Here is a 21,889-nt window from a genome sequence, read left to right as displayed (position 1 = left end):
GATGAATTAGCACTGGAAACCGGAAGTGACTGAAAATTATTACGTACTTTAAAATTGAGAAGCGCGTTTTTTTGTTCGGTTTACGATAATGCGTAGTATCCGGAGCGTGTCGAGTGTTGAACTATTTTGTGTGAATTGATCGCGAGGATGAATATATCACGAGATCGCGTTAGAGATATTGAGAATAAAAGACGCGTAAATGCGGAATGGATTTGGAAAATTTTGACAGCGCGTTGCCCCGCGAGTTTATATTCACGTGGCTCCGTTCCACGGAATCGGTGCGTGTAGTTGTTTTCAAACAAAGAGCGAGACCGGACAAAGTCAGCTGATCGGAGATGCATCTCTGGTGGGAGAGAGAGGAAGGCTTAAATAGCACCGCTCGCCGCTCAAACGCACCAGTACTAACTTCAATTTCCAACAAAACGACACTCGACTTATTTCTGATCAACCTTCGGTCTGGCTAGCTGAAAGGAAAACACAATTTCCGTTCAGGAGCCCAGAAGTTGATTAGCAAATTCAGATCGTAAAAGAAGTGGCGGTAAAACTGTCCGGTCAGTATTCAAAAAAATAATAAAAAAAGAAGAACGTTTTCAAACGCGGCGCGGGAAACTCGTTCAACCTAAATTATACAATCGATCGGTAATTCCGTTGGAAAATCCGTCAGAGATATTCTGCAATTCGTCTATGCAAGAGATTACGTAAAGCGTAGTTCGTACGTGATAAGTGCGTCGAGTGTGTTCGTCGAATACAACGCACATCTGTGCAGATACTTACACACATACAGATATACGTATATATATTGTATACATTTTTTCTGTATTGTTTTGAGCGTCAACTTTTTCGGACAAAGAGTTTGAGCCGCGAGTGTGTTCGATAGAATTGGAAAATTTTCCGCTAATTGACGAAACAAAGAACAAATAAGAAAAACGAAGATGAAGCCCCCGTCGTATAACACCGAGGAAGTACAGCGGATCTCCCAGGAACAAGGAGAACGCAATGTGGCGATGGCTGTTTGCGTACAACTAGCTGGAAGAGCGATCATCAGGGTTGTGTCGAGATGCGAAGCCGCTCAAGACAATTGCAATTTGGGTGAGTACCTTGCGCGTAACAATGATCGCCGATATTTTACAACAAAGAAACAAACAGACTTTCAAATTTCGCGCGTAACGGTTCGCGCGCATTTCGCAAATCCGATGAATGTTCACGGATTTACACAACAGTTTCCATGAATTTTATGTAACAATGTTTGCTGTTGGAAGAGTGAAGATGAAATAAAATAGCGTTGGAAAATTTCAATCCGATATTGTTAGGATTGTGCATTCGAACGCAAGTTTTAGGTTAGCTAGCAGACGATCGTCCAAAGAATGTACTTAATAGAAATTCTGCCCCAACGCTCTGAAGCTGACTGCAATTCAGTCACTTTCAAACGCTGTAATCGAAATTCGAACGTTTAATTCTTCGGCGAACTACCATATCTTTATTGCGTAGCTTTACCTGAAATCGAAACAAGCGATAATTCTAGCTGTCGCGCAATTTGAACAGACGTCAGTAATTTTGCAATATTACGGAACTGTGCTTCTGGACTGAAAAGCAAATTTTGCAATTTTATCGACGCGAACGATTCGCAGAAAAATATTCCGTAGTAAATTGTTGTGTTTATGTGGTGTACTACTTTTATCTAAAATTTCATCGTGATAAATTTTTACGTCGCTTATGCGTTATCGGATTCCTGATTATAGAGATAAGGCACCGTCAAAACACAACCGGCCTGAACTCTTTCTTTGTTTGTTGTTGACAGGACGACAAAGCCTGTATGTAGACAATACCACTTCAAGTGCGTAATGGCAAACGTATACAACACACTTAGCCGACTACCTTCACCTTGCTATAATTAGTCATCCTTCCTTGGGTCATAAGAACGCAATTTATCCAGTCGATTCGTTTCCGGCAGAAACACACACATTATACATACCTATATTATATACACCTAAAATATGTGTCACAATTCCACAGACAAGCTCTTGAAGCTATATCTCGAATTTTTAAAACCCTACAGGGCAAGAAAATTTATTTTACCGTTAGCATCAGGTCGGTAGAGACAAGCATGATAATTTCCTGCTTATAAACGACGATCACGCGGATACATAATGTGTACCCACATCTATGGCTACAGTAAATTACGTTTTCTTTCTGATGGCAACTACTATATATACATGTCTATAAGAGATCCTATGTTAAGTTATCTATTTGCTTTTCGACTGAAATACCAAACGGAATAGAATGATCGTAACATATTACATGGATTATAGCATAAACTTTTTAATGTGTATACATACATGTGTATAGATATATTAGCTGTATAATATATGGGTACAGAGTAAATACTCAATGTCCTGAATTCATAATTAAACATAATATAAGCACGTGGGATTGGAACGTTGAATACATCGAAGTAGTGATATGCGATTGTAATATAAATTTCTGATACATGGTTTCTACTGGTAATTTTAAGAACTGCGTACATACATAAATACGGTGTTCCATTTGGAGGTAACATTTTTTATCGTCACACCTGAAAAACTTATACTCAGAAAAAAAAAGACCTGGCACAAGGATATCTTCTAAATCCAATTCTGAGAAGGTTGCTCTCAGATTTTAAAGTTTTCTCATTTAAATAACATAGGAAAACTGTCATTCATTTCATTTGTAGAAAACTTGATTCTCTGCTAAAATGTAATTTAAGTCTGTTTCAAGGTCAATATCACGGACACAAAAAATGTTTAAATATGAATCCTATGCATGAAAGTGATTTCAGAGATTTATGATTTTTGAATCGTTCGAGATACGAATTTTGCTCAAAGGATACTTTTGCAAAGAACTAAATTTCTTACGAAATGCTTCTAGGACAAGTCGGTATCATGAAATGTGGCCAAGTGGTAGTAAACGATTTGTAAATTCCTGATGTTGTTAAATGGGAAAACGGTTTGCTAAGTAAAACAAGTTTATATAACGCGAGCATGTGTTGCGCATTTTTCCGTGCGTGTTTTCCGTACACAAAGTACCCGTTTCTATAACACTTACGTGAGTCTGCGAATGCGCATGCGCAGAGTACCGAAAAGACCGCTTTTAAGTCCTAGGAGTTGAAAGGGGTCTTTTCTGTACTGCGCGCATGCGCTGTCGCGAACAAATCTCACATTACGCGTCGCTATCCTCAATTTCGTGTATCGTGTAAAAACGCTTAACATACTCTTGTCATATAAAAAAATCGCGTTCAACAAGGAGGCAACGGTCTTTTCGCCTCGCATTTGCAATATTCGTCTACGACTCATGTTGGAAACTTATCCTCGGCCCAAAAACACTGACAATGAGTATGCCTCCTTGTTACACAATACATTATTTTCAGGTAGGGTGAGAAAACGATCACTTCCAAAGGAAAGAACCCTGATATATAATCATATATAATCCTGTGACGAGAGTAGGTACATAAACGCTATTGTACTCATTATACATAGCCCATAGGTATATGGAGAGCAACGCCACGCGGTATAGGCAGTGCCAGCTGGATCAGCAACACTTTGTACTTCCTGGATTGAACAAGGCCCGGGCCTTGCCTTAACCATACTTGGAAAGATTTGAGACCTTGTGCACAGCCTTTTCTACCATTTTTAATTAGCCTTATTGCTCATGGTGACTCACATAATGTGTCTCTTCAGATAATACAAGACGATCCAGCGGGTATTTAACTATACGTCCATATATTCAATTACATGCATATACGTATATTTATATGTATATTTAGTTATATACTCAATCTTTGCGTATATATGTGTACGCTTGCGAATGCGATGGTAAATTCGACGCAAAAACAACGTAGAAATGCAACAACGATCCTCCTATGTTACATATTAGAAATGAAAACGGGATTTCTAATCGTCTGCTACAGTAGCGGCGAAAGTGAGCCGGAGGAAACGAGTTCCTGGATTTTTATAACTATAGTATACATATGGGGCATTCAGTGCCAATTTCACCGACTTTTAATCTCGTGATTTTTTATTTGGGGAAAACTTGCAGGCGCCACTCCAATTTGAAAAAAAAACGTTTCTTTCTTTTTGGGCAATTGTTTTATCGTCGTGAGTATTCGAACTCTTTATCACAGTTACACCTTTGTTCAAGTTTTCAAATAGACTTGTTATTTGTTATGAGTATTTTGAGATTAATTTCGTGGCGGAATCATTCTGCTTCTTAAATTTTCTTTCCAGCCTTTTGTGCATTTCTAATACACAAAAATCATTGTTTTACTATTTTTCAAATGTTGAAAAAATTTGAGAATTTTTGTATCACTTATCGTAAATTTCATTCCAAAATGTTGATAAAATCTGAAGTTTTTTCAAACCTAACAAACATGTTGCAATCATGAGGAAGAAATGAACCAATTTTTTGATACTTTCATCGTATTTTGATGAAAATGTATATTTTTTATTGAATCGAAGATATTTGAAATTCGCCCAAAGTTTTCGTAAAAATATTAAAACACTGTTTTGTGCGCATCGAAAATTATTAAAATACTGAGAAAAAAAAATCTGTAGAACGAAAGAAGTTCATCACGGAATCAATGTTAGATATAATGATCGGAGTAAAACCGGACGATTTTTTTTTCACCAGAATTTAAAAGAATGTAGTGGAACTATAATAAATTTTTATAAATATTAGCAATTTTAAAACAATTACATAAAAAATGTTTATTAGCTGGTTTTAGAAGTGATACTATAACCTGAAAACGCTTCGATTAATTTAAAAATCTGGATTTCGAAACCTCTTCATCTTTCGTTTTACATGTATACCTGTACGCTTCTTTCGTCGGTTGTATAGTTGCGCGTTTGATACGTAAATACTTGAATTCAGTTCTTTGTTTGCAGAATATCCCGCGAAGAGTCTCGCTACGCGTTCAAAAGCCTACGACGCGAATTAGCAGCGGACCGGCTGCTCGCGCCCACGTTGAAAATCGTATCAGCTTGTACGCAATACTTTCCACGTATTTATCCAGTTATACGTGTTCGCTATAGTCATTTATAAGCGAGTGTTCACGTTCCATTTATGTTTGTAATCATTAATTGTTCTTACTATTATCATGAATTATTTTTCGAAATTCTGTCGAGTAACATGTCATACTTTTGGTGTGAAAATCGAACCACGCTATGGATGCGTTCCGATATTAGCTCCCAATGCTGTCCACAATCTTTCATCTCTATTGTGCTGCCGAGTTCATGAGTAGCAATGCCTCTATGCTAGGGAGTTTTTAGCACTGCCAGCTAATTTTAGAACGCACCTGAAGTGAAGAGTGAGATTTTACTCACAAAAATTTAAAAAGCTATCTAATTTTCTAAATAGTGTTCATGAATTTTTCGTATTAAAATTTCATTTCTATGTAACGGAGTGGCTCGGTTTTCACTCCGCAAAATTTAGAGAGATTAATCTATGTATAAAGATCATTTCTTACAATTAGAGATGCACGTTACCTGTTAACAGAACGATGTTTTGTCTTTGCAAGTACATCACTCAGCTAATAAGATACGAAATTTCCGACCGCATTTCTGATAGAAACAACGCTCCGAACAATTGTGACATCTTATTTATCATTTTCGTTTTATTTCGTGGAATAATCAGTGAGAAATTTCTGAACATCACTGAGAACTCGTTATTCCTCTAAAATAATTATGGGGTTCGTAAAACATTCTCATTGATCTCTGAAACCAGTCAAATATTTTTCTTTTATAGGTAAATCTTCCGAACGTCCGAGTTCTTTGTTTTCGTAATTCGACACAAAGAAATACAGACGAGTAGCGAGTATCAAACGTTTCGCAATCTCAGCTTGTCTTTGTTTACAATCTCTTTACGCTTTACATGCTTAATATTATCCGAAGAAATTACTATGTATTAAATTTGCACGTTTTTCGAATTTGTTCAAGTTATATGCATCAAATTCTCTTGATCTGTGTATATTACTTCGTGGATTTTCATATTCAATGTACACAGAATAAAATCGATATAATAAATAATTATGCAATGTGAGTTGAAGAGGTTCAAGTCAGCTACATAAGCTTAAAATTTAGCGAGTGAAAGACCGGCCTCAATACATATAAGCAAAATACCTTCGGCCTTTCGGAGTGACTTATTCAAGCACACACACACGCACCTCGCACGCATCAATATAGTGCTAGTAAAGATCAACAATCCAAAAATAGAGAACAGGCCTTGGCACTGCATTGAGAATATATACCATGCATTCCGTTTAAAAAACATTATCCTTTCAATTGTTCATTCAATGTTTTTATTTAATTAGGTTAGATTAGGAATAGGTTCAATTTGTCGTCACGTAACTACGTAAGAAAAAATAACAAAAAACACGTATATGAGGGTTTTTTAATGAAGGGTTTTCCGTACATTCGGTTTTCGCTATTTTACACCAGCGGCTACTGAACACAAGTCTGTGTACGCGTGTTTGCATGCATTATAGTCACCGCAGATGTGAGCTACGGGTAATGCAGGGCGTTGCCGTAAAAGGAAGGATACCCTTAAATGGTAGCTTGTTTTGAGGCCCTAAGGCCAGCTACGCACGCACGAACGCGGAAAAAGAATGTACATCTTGGTAAAAACCAATGTGCAGACTCCCAGGTTTCAATTCGCCTTTGCAGACTTATAAACTACTCGCTAACAGCGTTCCAAGTCGTTTTACAAAACTCCCCGATTAGGTATTGTAAAAAAAACATTGTCCTGGAACTAATATGCGTGTATTGAATTTCAGAAATTTTAGATAAGCTGTGTAATTTACAAGCCTGCAATTTAATATCGTCTTTAATATGATTATAATGATTGTAAAATGATGTAAAGGCTGTAAGAAAAGTTTAGTTGTTTAAACCCAATTTCGATAGAAGTCAAAAATCTGTAAGTTCAGTTTGAATAAGTAACCTACAAATTTATTTTAGCACGAGGGAAGAATTAAAAATGCCACCAAATGGCAGTAAACACATTTGCAATACTAGCTATTTCGCATTTGAAAGTAAAAGTGTTTTTTCATCGCATGTTTTACTCTCTGACGACTTAATTCCACAAAATAAAAGGCTAACAGCTCGCGCAATGATTTCTGTGCCACAATATTTTATTATATTTACCTGAAACGGGTAGCTGATAGTCGACTTTGACGCCACATTGCTTTAAACTTATCCTTTTTTTTAGATGAAATCAAAAAAAGGGTAGATTGCGATGTTTTTATCAACGTCTATTAGTCTTTCTGACTCGTAGTGGTTATACATTAGGGATGGGCGATATGCATCGATGTTTCAACTATCGATTGTTTTCGGGGGAAACATCGATATTTTTAGTCGATGGTTTTTCTAGGTCGAAATATCGATAGTCGATGGAATAATTTGAACTATCGACATCGTCGAGTGATTTACCTGCAGAGGGTATACTCCATCTTTTTTAACTCCATCTATGATAAAATTACTTATGTTATAGTATAAATGCTTTTAATTATTTGAGTAAAAAATAAATTGAAAGTTAGAATTATTATTTTTGTATGTTTATTTTAGAGATAATTATAATTTTTTTAAATTTTCGCGCTCATTTTCAATATCGATATCGACAATCGATGTTTCGATGTTTTTCTAAGAATATCGATGGTTCGATAGCGAAAATTGAAAAAATATCGATAGTTCGATGTTGATGTTTTTTACTGATATCGCCCATCCCTATTATACATATTCATGCAGTATTACCATCTTCTGAGGAAAAACGGGCACGAAACAGCGTTGCCAATTGAAATCCAAAAATATATTTTGAACTAAGGATCGACGAACTTCGACATGTTTAAATCCCTCGTTCCTATCTCATCGCAGGATCACTGTAAATTGATGTATTACATAAACGTATTACATACATGTATCGCGCTTCTGCGGTTTGGTAATTAATTCGAACCGTACGTTGGCCTTGTTGCAAAACTATTTATACATGCGAACGCGTGTTTATAATACACGCGCTATGTACTTATGTACATGTGCGTGTACACACTTTCACGCCGATCAACTTCCGCGTTTCAATTGCCGAATATTATCTACCAATATTCTGACAACAATTAGAATCACATGTCGTGGAAAATAAAGGTGTTATTTAATATTGAAATTTACGTAAAAGTAAATAAATTAGTAAGCACCCTGGCTTTAAAATTTTCGAGAAAAATTAGAAGAATTTTAGGAAACAGCTAATTGAAAATAATTTTTCGAGAATGCAGTTGCAAAATCTGGTCATATTTTTAAAAGAATACTTTTCATGAAAGTCGATTTATACAAATATTCCCAAAATTTTCATAAAAATATTAAGGTTTCTGTGTAAATCTGCCGAAATGAATTTCATTTTATTTTTTTGCACAGAAATTGATGTATTTCTAAAAATAAAGTCCTAGAAATAATCCGAATCTGGCAATTGAGATTTTTGATTAAAAAACTGACCAACTGTCTGAAATTCACATTCTGAGTAAATTTATTTAGTGATTTCTGAAACTTTCTAAAAATATTTTTCGCCAGGTACGTAATGCGAATTCCTGGCGCCGCCTAGAGTTAGCCTACTGGCAACACGGTACTGTATTTCAATCTCGTTCCACTCGCTAGATAACAGAGGCAGAGTATAGTAGTCAAGATGGCGCACGCGGTAACACGAGTAGTGCTACGCTGTGAGAGAGCACAAGAAGACGAGGATTTAGGTAAAAGATACATGCATTTGGAAAAATGTACCGCTCCTTACACGACGCGTTTTGTGCCTAAATGTGATTAATTATTGGTCTAAATGCTTGTCTCATTTCGGTTACAGTTATTCAAACCAAATTAGGTGGGGCTCAATCTGAAATACACCGTATGAATTTAAATTTCTGTGCAATAATTATATAAATATACAAACGAAATAGAACGCGACAACCAACAATCCGTAATAATATTCATAATACATGAACGATAAACTGTTAAACCGGAAGTTTTAGTCACGTGCTGTAGCTTCGACTTTTCGCTCTATGCAGGATTCGTAGGCCTAGCATAATAAACAATTGCATGTGTTTGAATCTATTCATAATGTAACCCATATTATAGAGTGTAATAATTTCGTAGACCTATATCCGATTCCAATGTGTGTCAAGTATCAACGCTGCCTCTGCCGTGTGGCAACAGTGGATGAGGAACGTACGCTCAAAATACATCTTCAAATGAAAAAGCGCGGGAAACATACATTTGATTTTTCAAATTTTCAAATTTTCGCTGTTGATTAACGGTTTTACTGTTAGTTCCTTTGCTATTTTTTAGTATTTCTTTTGCTTCTGCGTACGCGACGAATCTACTGACCCATAATCGAGGTGCAGCCCATCTGTGTATACCGGTTAGATGCAGGCGGTAGTTATCGAGTGACCTAGTTTGACTCGTCTATACAGAACGCCGAACACAACAAAGTGGGACAACGTGAATATATATATATATAATGAATATATATATATATAATATAACTCCAGATGAATCTCGAGTTGGAATTCCGTATTCGCATCCGTACGACTTCGTGATTTATGACTACAGAAATTTATACTAATAGAATAGTTACTTGAATAAAAGAAATTTCATTTTATGAAAAAAATTGTTATCACAAAACAATTTGGGTTATTGGGTGAAACCATATTTATTTCTCCATATTTGGTAAAGTCGATAATTTTTTCGAGTCTAGGCACTTTGCTTTCGATCAGGAAATATTCGTACGTGTGAATGCGAAATTGAAAAAAAACAAAATTAAAACGGAGCAGGAAAAATAACTGGATTGAATTTTTGAATCCTAGAACTTCCCGTTATTTAGCTTAACGACCTTTGTGACCAAAATTGTCATTCTGGCAAACAAGTCAGAAATTGTTCGACTGCTTTTACTCAAAATTAAATCAGTTCCAAGCTACCTAGATGAAGTTGAATCGATTTCGCAAGACTCGAAATGTGAAGCTGCTGAGTCAATTCGATTGTTTTCGGGGTTAATGGAGTAACTTTTTTTTTTCTTCAAAAGAAAATATGATTCTTTCGTATGAATCTTGAAGACCTGCTAGTAGAATTGATTGTAGCCGATTGGATATAATTGTTAAATTAGTGACAAAATACACATGAGCTTATCTTTACGGTTGATTTGATATTGGTTTTTATTTTGTGCTTGACAATTCTTTTAAATGTGATAATGATCAGTCAATGTTACAGTAACAAATCACTCGTTGTGACGAGAGTAAAGTTGAAGTTATAGTGGAACTTCTATTAAGGGGATCCCCAACCTTCATTTCTATTATAGCTATATGAAGCAACGATGTCCCAGAGCTGAAACTTTTTAATATGGGCTCATTTTTACATAGAATCCAATTATAAAAGAATAAAAATGAAAAAATTGTAGTAAGATCAATTTTTTTTTAGTAAATAATACGTCAGTAATGCAAAAATTAATTTAAAAATCGGAGAAAATTTTTATGTGCTGCAAATTTGATTTCGAAAAACTGATCGTATGGATTTTGCGATATCCCATTTTTTCGATGAAAAATAATTTAAACAGACCGTACCACAATTGTTTCATTTTTTATTTTTTGATATTCGAATTCTACGTAAAAAATAGCCCTAATTAAAAATGTTTCAGCTTTGGGAGATCTATAGCTAGAGATGAAGGTCGGGTATCCCCTGAAACAAGGAGGACGGAACGGGGAATTACCCGGTTAAATGAAATCCACGCATAATCCGAACAAGACATATTATATCATTGTTGAATGTGAAGAACAGTTGTCAACGACTCTACAAGTATCTACAACAGTTCATATGAATGAAAAAATATTGTTTATAACCATTGTATCGTCATTATAAAAATTAAGAAAAAAAACAATTTTTTATTTTTTCGCCGACTTGATTAAATCTTAATATTCGGTTAGAATCCACTGCCTTACACGTACGACAGACGCTTTGAGCATGCATGTAGTCAATCTTTTATAGTTCAAATATATTTCCAGAGATAAAAAAGAAAAACAATTAAATATTTCGCAGCAAGCCCGGTGATTTGAGATTATACTGTATTTCTATTTCACATCACAGATCAAGAATCAAAATAAATGCATTCTCTGGAGAACCAATTGCAAGATACTCAAAAAATGTTAAAATTCACGTATTCCTTTTGCAAAATTGACGTTGAGTATAAAAAGAGCGTGATTTTTTGTTACACTTGATACATCATTATTCAAACCGCTATGCATAGTTATGAAGTAACGCATTTCAATGAATTATACGTATAATAAGGCCAGTAATTAGGCATGTGATCAAATGTATATCACTTCTTTTTTACTGTTGGACAACAGTGTGGAAATTTTCTTAATTATTATACAGGAGAATATTTTGCAATTGTTATATAAGCATAATGCGAAGGTTTTTTTGATTGTATGTGAGGTACGTGTAATTTCTCCTACAGTTTAATTTAGTCTTATAAAATTTTTTGGTCAAATCTGGAAAAAATTAAATCACAACTTCACACTATCCGTATAATGCGGATGAGCTGGGCTTGTTAATTGACTGGTAACCATTTCAGCTTTATATAAACAAAGTTTCTCAGGCGGAAATCGTACAGGAGAAAGCGTGAAATGCCTGCAGTGTGTTTGCAAACACGATATTCACTTTCAAAGAGATTCTTTCGCGCATGCAGGTGAACATATTCCCAAAGATATAATCGATTCATTCTAATACTCCGACAATTGTTCGTAATGAATTACACAACAATATACAGTGCAATAAGACGAAAAAAGTTACGCCATAAAAAAACTTTCATTAAAAATTGTACACCTTCTTGTTTCCAAACACCACGATAGTGTTATTGAAAAATTTATAAATTCCGTTACAATTACGTAGTTCGTCGACGGTTTGAAATTCCCGCCAGTTCGCACGATATTAATTTGATTTCTGACGCGAATGTACCAGCTGTATCGATTTGAAATAGGAATAATAATTATTATTTATAATTGAGTTATTTATAAGTCAAACAGAATGTAAAATGTTTCCGAAAAAATGACAAGCAATAATACGAATACATATTATTAAATGGCGATATGAGTTTAAGTTAAAAAAAAACGAATTTATGCAATGTGAGCAAATGTACGAAAACGATTCCGCCTCAGTGTAAAAATAATTCCATATTTGATGGATATTCTCAGGATGACCGCTCGGCTAATTTGAAAAAAATTGCTATGTATTCGTGTTAAATTCCGGTGTCGGCGACTGCATGGTCGGCTTTATTGAAAACTGCTACGACAGCACATAAGCATCGCAATCCACGTGACGTATGTACAATGTACATACACGTTATTAACCAATCTCCTTTAATATGAACGTAATTTCCAGTATAAGGAGAGTCAAAATTATTTTAATATAGGTATAATAATTGCATGTGATTCGTAGGTATATACATGGATATGTAAAATTTATCACCACCGCCCAAATCATTATGTTTATATCAGTTAGGATGATCCTTAAAAAGGTCATTTTTGCATTTCGATTGTCTCACCCCCCCCCGACTTGGCTCCAAATAATTAAAAAATAATTCTCCAATTTTGTCAGATTTTTTTTATTTCATCTCTAACCCTTGTCACCAGAGGGTTGATTTCCCCATTCAATCTTGTTCAATGGAACAGTAAATCTACCTGACGGTTTTCGATGAAATTTGATATAGGGGAGTTTCTTGGGTCGCTGAGTACGAACCTGGATTCGAAATTTCGAAATTCAAAATGGCGGATCCAATATGGCAATACTAAGTGACTTTTGGGATTTTTATCCGCCACAGATTCGTAATCAGCGACCTAAGGAACTCCGTTATATAAAATTTCGTCGAAATCCGTTTGGCAGATTTAATATTCCGTTGAAAAAGGTTAAATGGGCAAATGAACCTTCTGGCGGCACAGATTAGAGTTGAAATAAAAAAATCTGACGAAATTGAAGAATTATTTTTGAATTATTTGACGCCAATTTCGGGGGTGACACAGTCAAAATTCAAACATGACTTTCATAACATTTAAAATAGTATTGCAGTAATAATTTTTACACCTATGCAGTATTTCAAAAATTCCGTATTCCATATACTTGTTGCAGATTTGTCCGAATGTCAACTGATGCAGGTGCCAGACGCGGTGTACCACCTTATGCGACATACAGAACTAAAAAGATGCAACCTTTCCGGTAATGTGATTACAAAAATCCCGCCAAAGTTTGCCGTCAAATTTTCGCTGATCAACGGTAAGCCAATACAAATCGGTTATAAGTACTAACGGTAAAAAGAAGTAACAAGACTGTACACTTTCTGCATAAGCTTCGTGTACAATCCAGTCAAAAAATATGTCTAGAACAAAAGTACTGCCAAATAAATTTACTGATAACAAATGCTTAGCTCAACACCGAAGGGTGACAAAAAAATCACTTAATATTGTATCATTTCGTACGTACGCCAGATTTCAAGACTGCACGATTTCAAACAATTTCCCAAGATTTCATAAGACTCCAAAAAATTTAGACGGATTTCACAGGATTTCAAAATATTTTATAGGTTTTCATACGATTTCAAATATTTCACACGGTTTCCGAAGATTTCACGAGATTTCGGATATTCCAAATGATTTCATAAGATCTCAGTATTGGTGGTGTAAAGCATAAGCACAAAGTAAGCTTTGCACGTATAAATCTGCAGTTATCGACAGCTATTTAGGCCCAATACTATTCTGCCTTTGTTGATGAGTCGTAGCTCATTTTGATAAGAATTGAATTAACCACAAATTGCTTGAATTAAAAATTATTATTTAGGTTTTCGATAGACCGAAAAACAATTGATGTAAAATCGACTTACAAGATGCATGTAACAGACTAGAGTGTTAATTCAAGATATATTCATCGATTAATAATAATAATGAGCTATCTTTAAATGAAATTTCACAAAGTTAATAAACTTGGCGTTAACAAAAGGTGCTAGATTGGATAATGTGCCCATTTCATATTACTAATCACTGAACCATTTCAATCGAAATATCTTTTCATGGTTTTTCGTTCAAAACTTCCCGCTCTTTCTTTTTTGAAGAACAAGTGGCTGATTTTGTGATCAAACTCGACATAAAAACTTTACCTCAGATAGCACACTCAGCCAGAGACTGACTATCATTCGACTACAAAAAGTCGACGTTTTGTCCAATTATAAAAATATCGACGCATTGCTTGCAAAAAATAAACAAAAGGTCGGCTATTTTTGATTGGCTATAGATCGTCAAAAAACTGGACTTGAAGTTGACATGCAGTATACTTCATGATTACGAATGTCCTCTGAAATGCCAAGCATAAGGCAATTTGACTAGACAACCCGTTGTCACCCTATTCCAGTTACCACTGGAAAGTAAGGTGAAGAGTTTTTCATATTTTTCAGATAAATAATTGCTTATGTGAGCGCATGCATGTGCCGAATGAACGTCAACGTCTGTTAGGCAGTTAGGCTGACTAATCGCTATCTCGTACTTGACACCAACTGACTATTAGTACACGTAATTAGTCCATTTGCAAATTTCTGCCTTTTTGTCTTGACTGCTCACGGTCAATTGAAAACTTAATAATAGTTGATGTCGAGTGTTGCCCCCAACGTGATATTTCATATGGCATTCGCGCACTCTTTCGTTAGGCAGTGTACAGTCAATGATAGGATCATAATATGCTTATTCCCTGTTGACTTGAAACAGTTGACTGAAAATTTCTGTCGATAATAAGTCAACTATTAAGCCAACGGTTTGCAACTTGGGTACACTGTTGCTAATTTGAAACCTCTGTTTATCAATTATTCCAATTTGATCGACGTTTTTTGACGGGACTGTACACTCGATGCATTGATATGTACTTCAAAAATGTTATTTCGCATGTATTTTACTCACAAATTTCCAAATAATTTTCAACCATTTCTAAATAGTTTCCAAACACGCTAATAAATTTCTTTTCCAACGAATTAAAAAGCTGTTTGCTAAACGCGTATTACAGTATATATTATCTATTCGAGATTTAAACTATTCCGGAATGATGCAATAGATTATGCAATATCATACGATACATATGCAAAATCACTAGATTTGCTCTGAAATTATCAAGAAAGAAATAAAGTGATAATAAGTGAATTACGGGATTTTTAGTATAGTAACTCTTAATGACTTATAGTATTGCTGCATCTTATGACGGAAATTCGAAACATACAACGTGATATTTTCGTATATGACTTTTCTCGAATTATTATAGCCTTAAATTAAAATTGTCTGATTTTCCCTATAAATTCAGATCACGGCCGATTGCAGCTTAGATTGCAGTCGCTGAATAAATTATGCAGAACGATTTCACCAGCGGCGAAAGTAAAATTTTTAATTGAATTAAATGTAACAAAAATAGAACATCTTCAAAAAAAAAAAAATTGGAATTAATCTGGAATGAGAATTTACGAAAAAAATAGTCTCGCCATTAACTGCAACTTTAAATCTGACGTCGACGCGAGACGCTTGACGATCACCATCTGAATTCAATATTAAAGGTGCGATATGATGAAACAACTTTTTTTTTTTTAATGCAACGACCAATTTTTGTCCACCGTCAAATCAAATGAATAAAATTGAACAGACTTCTAGAAAGCAGATTTCAAATATGCTAGAAACGTTACGAATTTACCGAATATGCAATTTTTTTACTGTCTAAAAAACTTTGATAAAAAACGGTCCGAGTCGTATTATTATTGTTATTGTTGTTATTATTTCTCAAAATTTTTTCAAACGTTCCTATTCTTTAATTGGACAAAATTAATAAGTCAAATATAATAGAGAAGAATAAAAATAGTACATTTCGTAACGAGTATGGATGAGGCTTTTTGACGAGACGTGAGACCCGAGTCAAACTTTATCGATACGAGTTTCGATATGTATTTTTTATCACGAGAGCCAAGAAATCACGACAAAGTCGCGATTTTGAGGATAGAGTGCTGAAAAAACAATTTTTTGATATCGAATTCGGTGATCTAATATCGCAAACTATTGAACGAACATTCGTGTCAAATATATGTCTCAATCAGATTAATTTTAAGTAATACGTCAAAGATCGGTTAATTGTTGCAGACAAATCATGAGTTATGAATTATGTTTTATTTTCTTCAATTCAAGAATTGAACCTGAGCCACAACCAAATGAGTAAACTACCCGAGGAGCTTTCGGAATTGCAAGCCTTGAAAAGGCTTGATATTTCCCATAATACCTTCATTGCGTTACCACCCGTCACTTGCAGAATACCTCAACTGGAACAACTTCTTGCCAACAATAATTCAATCATAGGTTAGTATCAAAATTTAGTTCAACTCTGTTCATCAAAATAATACTATTTTTTACTGTTTTTGTGGTATGTTTCGGTTATGTTTGTTCTAGGGCTATACGATTAACCGGTTAATCGAAAAATAGAAAAAAAAACGAATAATCGAAAGGTTTGATTAATCAATGACCGAAAAAAAGATCAATCGATGAATTGCACAGTCTTAGTTTGTTCGCAAACTTTATCATTTTACTTCTGTACATTTACGTATATTTCTTTTATTCCGCAACGAACAATAAAACCGTGATATTACACTTCGGTTACAAAATTAAAATTGCAACGGTTAAATTGGTATAACCGATCTCGTTTCAAATACAAATTAGTACAGCAATTTTTAACAACACTGATTTGTCATTTCAATTAGAAAAAATATATATACCTATTAGTAAGACAATGATAATAATTGATACTTGAATCACATAAATTGATATTGCGTTGCGTCGTTCATGGGAGTAAAAAACCAAAACCGATTGTGAGGAAAAATAGTCGAGTCAGAAAAAACAATCGATTATTTTTGGTTATTCTTAGAAGAAACGGTTAATTGAAGTCTACGATTAATCGATTAATCGCACAGCCCTAATTCTTTTGTACTTCAACAGGGTGTATTATACTGATCCTGGAAAACCGAGAAGTCGGACAATTTGAGAATTGTGGTCATGAAACCGGGAATATTGCTGAACTTTTTTTCTTTTTTTTTAACACCTTTACATGTGCTTGCGGTTTTTGTATATTAGTACGTAATGTGAATTGTACTCTTTCAGTAGCTTCTTTACGTTGTATTATTTATTCTGAGGTATTATAAAAATATAATTTTCAACTTTTCGAAAGACCAAATTCAAGGATTCAGAGTTGTAATTATCATATTAATAATAATAATTTACACACACACACACATATTGATTCATTTTTACCGATTAATCGATTAATTGGAAAAACAATTGCTCGATTAATCACAAAGCCCTGAAAAAAATGCTATTTTCCGGAGAACGAATGATTTTCAAGCGTTTTTCATTGTGCGATTGAAAAGGCGTGATAAGTAATGTATTCCAATTAGTTTTCAGGTATTATTATTTTTTTTAAATTAATGTTTTTTGTGCAGATGTTGATGTGGAAAGATTGAGGCATGCACCAGCCCTGGAATTTATTGATTTACAAAACAACCCGTTGACGTCGCGAGTTCACGACCTACTCCAAACTTTGATAGAAGTTAAAATCGAGCTGACACCACGAGAGCGGGAAGACTGGGAAGATCTGACAGTCTGAAAATGAAACTGGAGTGTGGCGCGTTTACCTGATAAGAGAAGAAATTTTTTGTCTGTTTTTTTACGTAGAAGTGGGAAAATAGAGTAAAAAGATGTTAATCCCGTTGCACTTATATGTTAATTCGACCGATTAAACGTGTCGATTTGAGTATTAGCAATTCGGGACAACGTGCGATTTATCAGAATATATATAGCCAAGTATAATTGTGTTTTATATGTGTGGTGCAGAGAAGAGACTGACAGAACAATAATATTTACCGGTGCGGGATACGTACGCCAAAGTGATTTAATTTCTTCGTCTTATAAACACTAATTAAATATAATATAATATATAACACTTGTAACTCATCCTAGAAACACCCTTGCAGAACAGTTGCGATATAATTTTCAAATATTATTCCGTATTACGCGAGTAAATATGTACAAATACGTACATAGCATGATGTAATTGAAAGTTTTTCTCAAAAACACACGTTTATGATTACCGTTCATAAAATTAATTGATATCAAAACAACTACTGTGATTATATATAAGTATATCCTTTATCGTATTATATATAAGAGATTGTAAACATATTTTGTGGAAAATTGTTACCTTTCGTCTTTTTTTTTTTAGACGTTCAATTTATAGTCTCACGAAATTATTCAAGACAATTATGCTGCAATAACTATGCAAAAGCAGAGCGAAAGAAAAAACGAGAGAAACCACAAGACTTAACGGCTCATTTTAAGGCAACAGTTACGAACAAGACTAGAATATTTGAACATAATGTCATTATTGCTCACAGTAGGTATGTGTATATACGTATGTATATATACATATTGTAATATACATGTATATATATACACATATAATATTTTTTTTATATTCATATACACATATAAAGATATATTGATTGATTTACAAACTATTTCGACTTCTGCCAAATATAAAAAAATAGGAAGATTGATTGAAGACAAATAATTATCTATGTCATTTTTATGTACCATGCAAACAAGCTTGAAATTTTCAACGATTTATTTGATAACACACGATGTGTTCTTACAAGGGTGTGATGTATTATACATATTATGTATGCAGTATAAATATATATGTATAATGTACATACATGTATATATATATTTATATATATATATATATATATATATATATAAATGATGTATTAGAACCCTAACGTTATTTCTTGCTAACCCCAGTTTTAACTTATTTAACACGTATACATGATAATGTGTTATTTTTTTTTTATGATAAAAACAATTCAATTTTGTGTTGTATATTGATCCGTCTGACTGCCAATTTTTCAATAAATAAATTAGGTGGTGGTTTGCCGTGTATGAGCGGCTACTAGATCAATTACTTAAAACGTTTCAGGGTGGGTGATATACGTACCTACGTCAACAACATCGCTCAAAGTTAGGGTAAAAACAATGTTCTCGCCTTGATCTAAAGAGCCGCCCCAACTACGCATGTTATGAAAAGCATTTTTGTGATTTAGACAGATTATCTACAGCCTCTTGTGCCGAAATACCGAAGCACATTACTATTTGTATTTAATTTTAAAACGTCTGTTCTTTGTAAAGATTGTATCCTATGTTTGAAAAAAAGAATTACCTTGTATTACTCTGTATTTCGATCTAGTCAATTGTCCAATCGGACGTTGCAATACATTTTATGAAACTAACTGATTTCTTTTTTCCTTTCTCTGTTTGCTGCGTTGGCGCGCGCGCGCGAGTGTTCGTCTTTCTTCATCATTCCGTGAAAATCCTTTAGTTGAATTCAGCCTTCATTTTGAGGAATTTGGATCGTGAGTGGAATGCGAATTAAATAACGTTTTTTTTTTTTTTTTTTTTTTTTTTGTTAATAAAAGTTTACATTATTTTAATCATGACTTGTTGCATTCGGCTCTGGCAATTACCCAGAATATTTGCATGTATAATAATATAATTGTATTTTATATGTAGATATATCGCTGAATGATCCATATTCAATTATTCGCCAATAACGCGAATCGCGTGGTTACTAGTTAACGCGACAAATAACTATATATGTATTTATAATTAGTAAAAAAAAAAACTCATCAGAATGAAAACCGACGTCTCGTTACATCAATATGACCGTATTTTGTGACCTCTAATTTATTCGTGTAAAAACTACCTAGTCATTGATAATATTTTATTATTTATATACACAGAGAGTGCGAGAAGAGGAATATAAATATTCGGTTGCAAAAAAAAAAAAAAACTCACTGTTAGAACGAATTATGTGGGCTGCTACTGTAAAAACGAGTTAAACGTTTTTTTTAGTATGTCCTTTAATTTTATTATTATTATTATTATTATTATTATTATTGTTATTATCATCATCATCATTACTATTACTATTACTATTAAACAAGAGTATAATTGAATTGCAGAGTTGATTATCTACAATACATGTCAATAGATATAAAATCACAAAATATACATACAATGGACACGTATATTAGATTAAACATTAGATAGATACCCTACACGTATATTAATCTTGAATAATACAGCTAGCGGATTTCATTTTTAACGAAAGTAGCTTCTTTCTTGTTTTTTATTCTGCTATAAATCGATAGAAACTTTGATATTTCAATTGAAATAACAATATTGGCAATACTGTTGGGATTTGTTAATATAAAATCTCAACTTTGCTCGAAGTTTGAATATCATACAAACCTCTGTGCTTTGCGACCAATAATAATAGTAATAAATATTATAATATTAATTACAAGTCTCAAAAAAACCTGGACACATAATCATGGATTCAATAGAAGCATTGCACAGATAATGTTTCTCTCGAAACAGGTTTTGCGTGTTGGTTATATTTCATATTATATATTTATAACGAAGTTTTATTTTAAACGTACAATTTAATATAATGTATATACACTCGATACTTGTGACGCTGCACGAAAGAAACTTTCTCTACTTCAACGTTATTCACGCCGTACCCTCGTTATATACAAGAATTTAATAGCAAACCTAACTGCTGCATCGTTTTCAAGACACCAAGTGCGGTTTTCCTAGTTTGCCGACATTTATATAGCATAGAGTAATAAAACCAGGGAAATCGTACCGAATGCATTAAAATTGAATTCGCCATAATCTAACTTTAATATTTCCAATGGCAAATTGCACATGTCTAGTGTAAAGTTTGAAAATCCAGAGTAACACCGACACGATGTCGCATCTAACGTACTTTAGTAGTTCAGTCTTCTCGTATTCCTCATCTGACCGGATCATTTACACCAAACTTTTCGACACCTAGGCAATCCTTGCCATAAATATATTCCGTATCCTTATTATTAAACACTATTTACTTATAGAGAATACTATGTGTACAGTTTGAGCATAAAAATTTATACCCTAACGTTGCCAGCTCTATGCGCAAACTGCAGGATTTGTTCACTTTTTTTCACTATATACTCTTGCCCGATGCAACTGTGATTGTTGTACGATCTTGTAAAAAACTATCCACCACCAAGGCAAACAATTTAGCCTGATTACGCGTCAAAAAGATTTATGGTTTTACGCCGATCGATTGAAAAATTGATTTTTGCTACAGTATAATTCAAAGTTTGTTATTAAGTAACACAAATGTTTATTTCGTCGTCAGCCGAGCTGCTATAAATAGAATAGTCAACTGTAGCAACTCCATTTTTCTTTCTTCCTTTCGCTCTGTTGTTTCCTTGCGGTCTCCTTTTGTTTTCAGCATTGCTCAAAACTCGGGATCTCAGCTGGACGTAACTTTTCCCTCCCACCTCCAAGAGCCACCAATCTCTGTAATTGGGTACTTGCTACTTCGCCGGAACTTAGCTATGTATTATAGAGATTGCACTCTATGTACGATGTGGGAACGAAGCCTTCAATGGGCTGTGAAATACGTCGCACACGCGTCCAGCCGTCTCCTTGATCGAGTTCAATCATATAGAGTTCTTCTCCGTCATACATGGGTATGGATCCTTCGCTTGTTGCTGCAAATATTGATAATATATGAAAATTTTTTCACCTAGCTTGACCTCAGAATTAATGGACTGCATCGTTTGAGTTGAAAGTTAAGAAATGAGGAAATAACCGTTGGATAAATCTGTTATTTATGTTATTTATTCGAATGACGGTGAACTTGAGTGAAACAAGATACTTATTATGTAATAGTCA

The 21,889-nt window shown here is 34.1% G+C and overlaps 2 protein-coding genes across 9 annotated transcripts in view; one reads left to right on the top strand and one right to left on the bottom strand.

The window, feature by feature from the left end:
- Positions 1-320: 320 nt before the first annotated feature.
- On the top strand, positions 321-19,386 carry LOC124175739 (leucine-rich repeat-containing protein 20). 2 transcript variants are annotated; one of them, XM_046556222.1, is made up of 4 exons: positions 321-1,089; positions 13,170-13,313; positions 16,241-16,408; positions 17,542-19,386. In XM_046556222.1, exons 1-4 carry the CDS (start codon positions 933-935, stop codon positions 17,703-17,705), a joined length of 633 nt encoding a protein of 210 aa, XP_046412178.1. In that variant the 5' UTR covers positions 321-932; the 3' UTR covers positions 17,706-19,386. The 2 variants fall into 2 exon arrangements, with proteins under 2 accessions (XP_046412178.1, XP_046412179.1); XM_046556223.1 differs by lacking the exon at positions 321-1,089 and adding an exon at positions 8,675-8,755.
- LOC124175735 (formin-binding protein 1-like) overlaps positions 19,018-21,889 on the bottom strand; it is a 43,736-nt gene continuing 40,864 nt past the window's right edge. For all 7 annotated transcript variants that reach the window (XM_046556203.1, XM_046556207.1, XM_046556204.1 and 4 more), the window contains one exon: positions 19,018-21,705. In XM_046556203.1, coding sequence (XP_046412159.1) covers positions 21,548-21,705 — 158 coding nt within the window. In that variant the 3' untranslated portion in view covers positions 19,018-21,547. The remainder of the gene's footprint in view (positions 21,706-21,889) is intronic.

This window comes from Neodiprion fabricii, chromosome 2 (assembly GCF_021155785.1).
Source record: "Neodiprion fabricii isolate iyNeoFabr1 chromosome 2, iyNeoFabr1.1, whole genome shotgun sequence".
In the NCBI taxonomy this organism is placed as follows: Eukaryota; Metazoa; Arthropoda; class Insecta; order Hymenoptera; family Diprionidae; genus Neodiprion; species Neodiprion fabricii.
This window is presented reverse-complemented; position numbering and strand designations above follow the sequence as displayed.

Bases quoted from the DNA above. Each gene is read 5' to 3' on its own strand.
- LOC124175739 (XM_046556222.1), top strand. From the start codon at position 933: ATGAAGCCCCCGTCGTATAACACCGAGGAAGTACAGCGGATCTCCCAG. The intron at 1,090-13,169 runs GTGAGTACCTTG...TACTTGTTGCAG, and splicing joins TCAAGACAATTGCAATTTGG to ATTTGTCCGAATGTCAACTG. The intron at 16,409-17,541 runs GTTAGTATCAAA...TTTTTTGTGCAG, and splicing joins CAACAATAATTCAATCATAG to ATGTTGATGTGGAAAGATTG.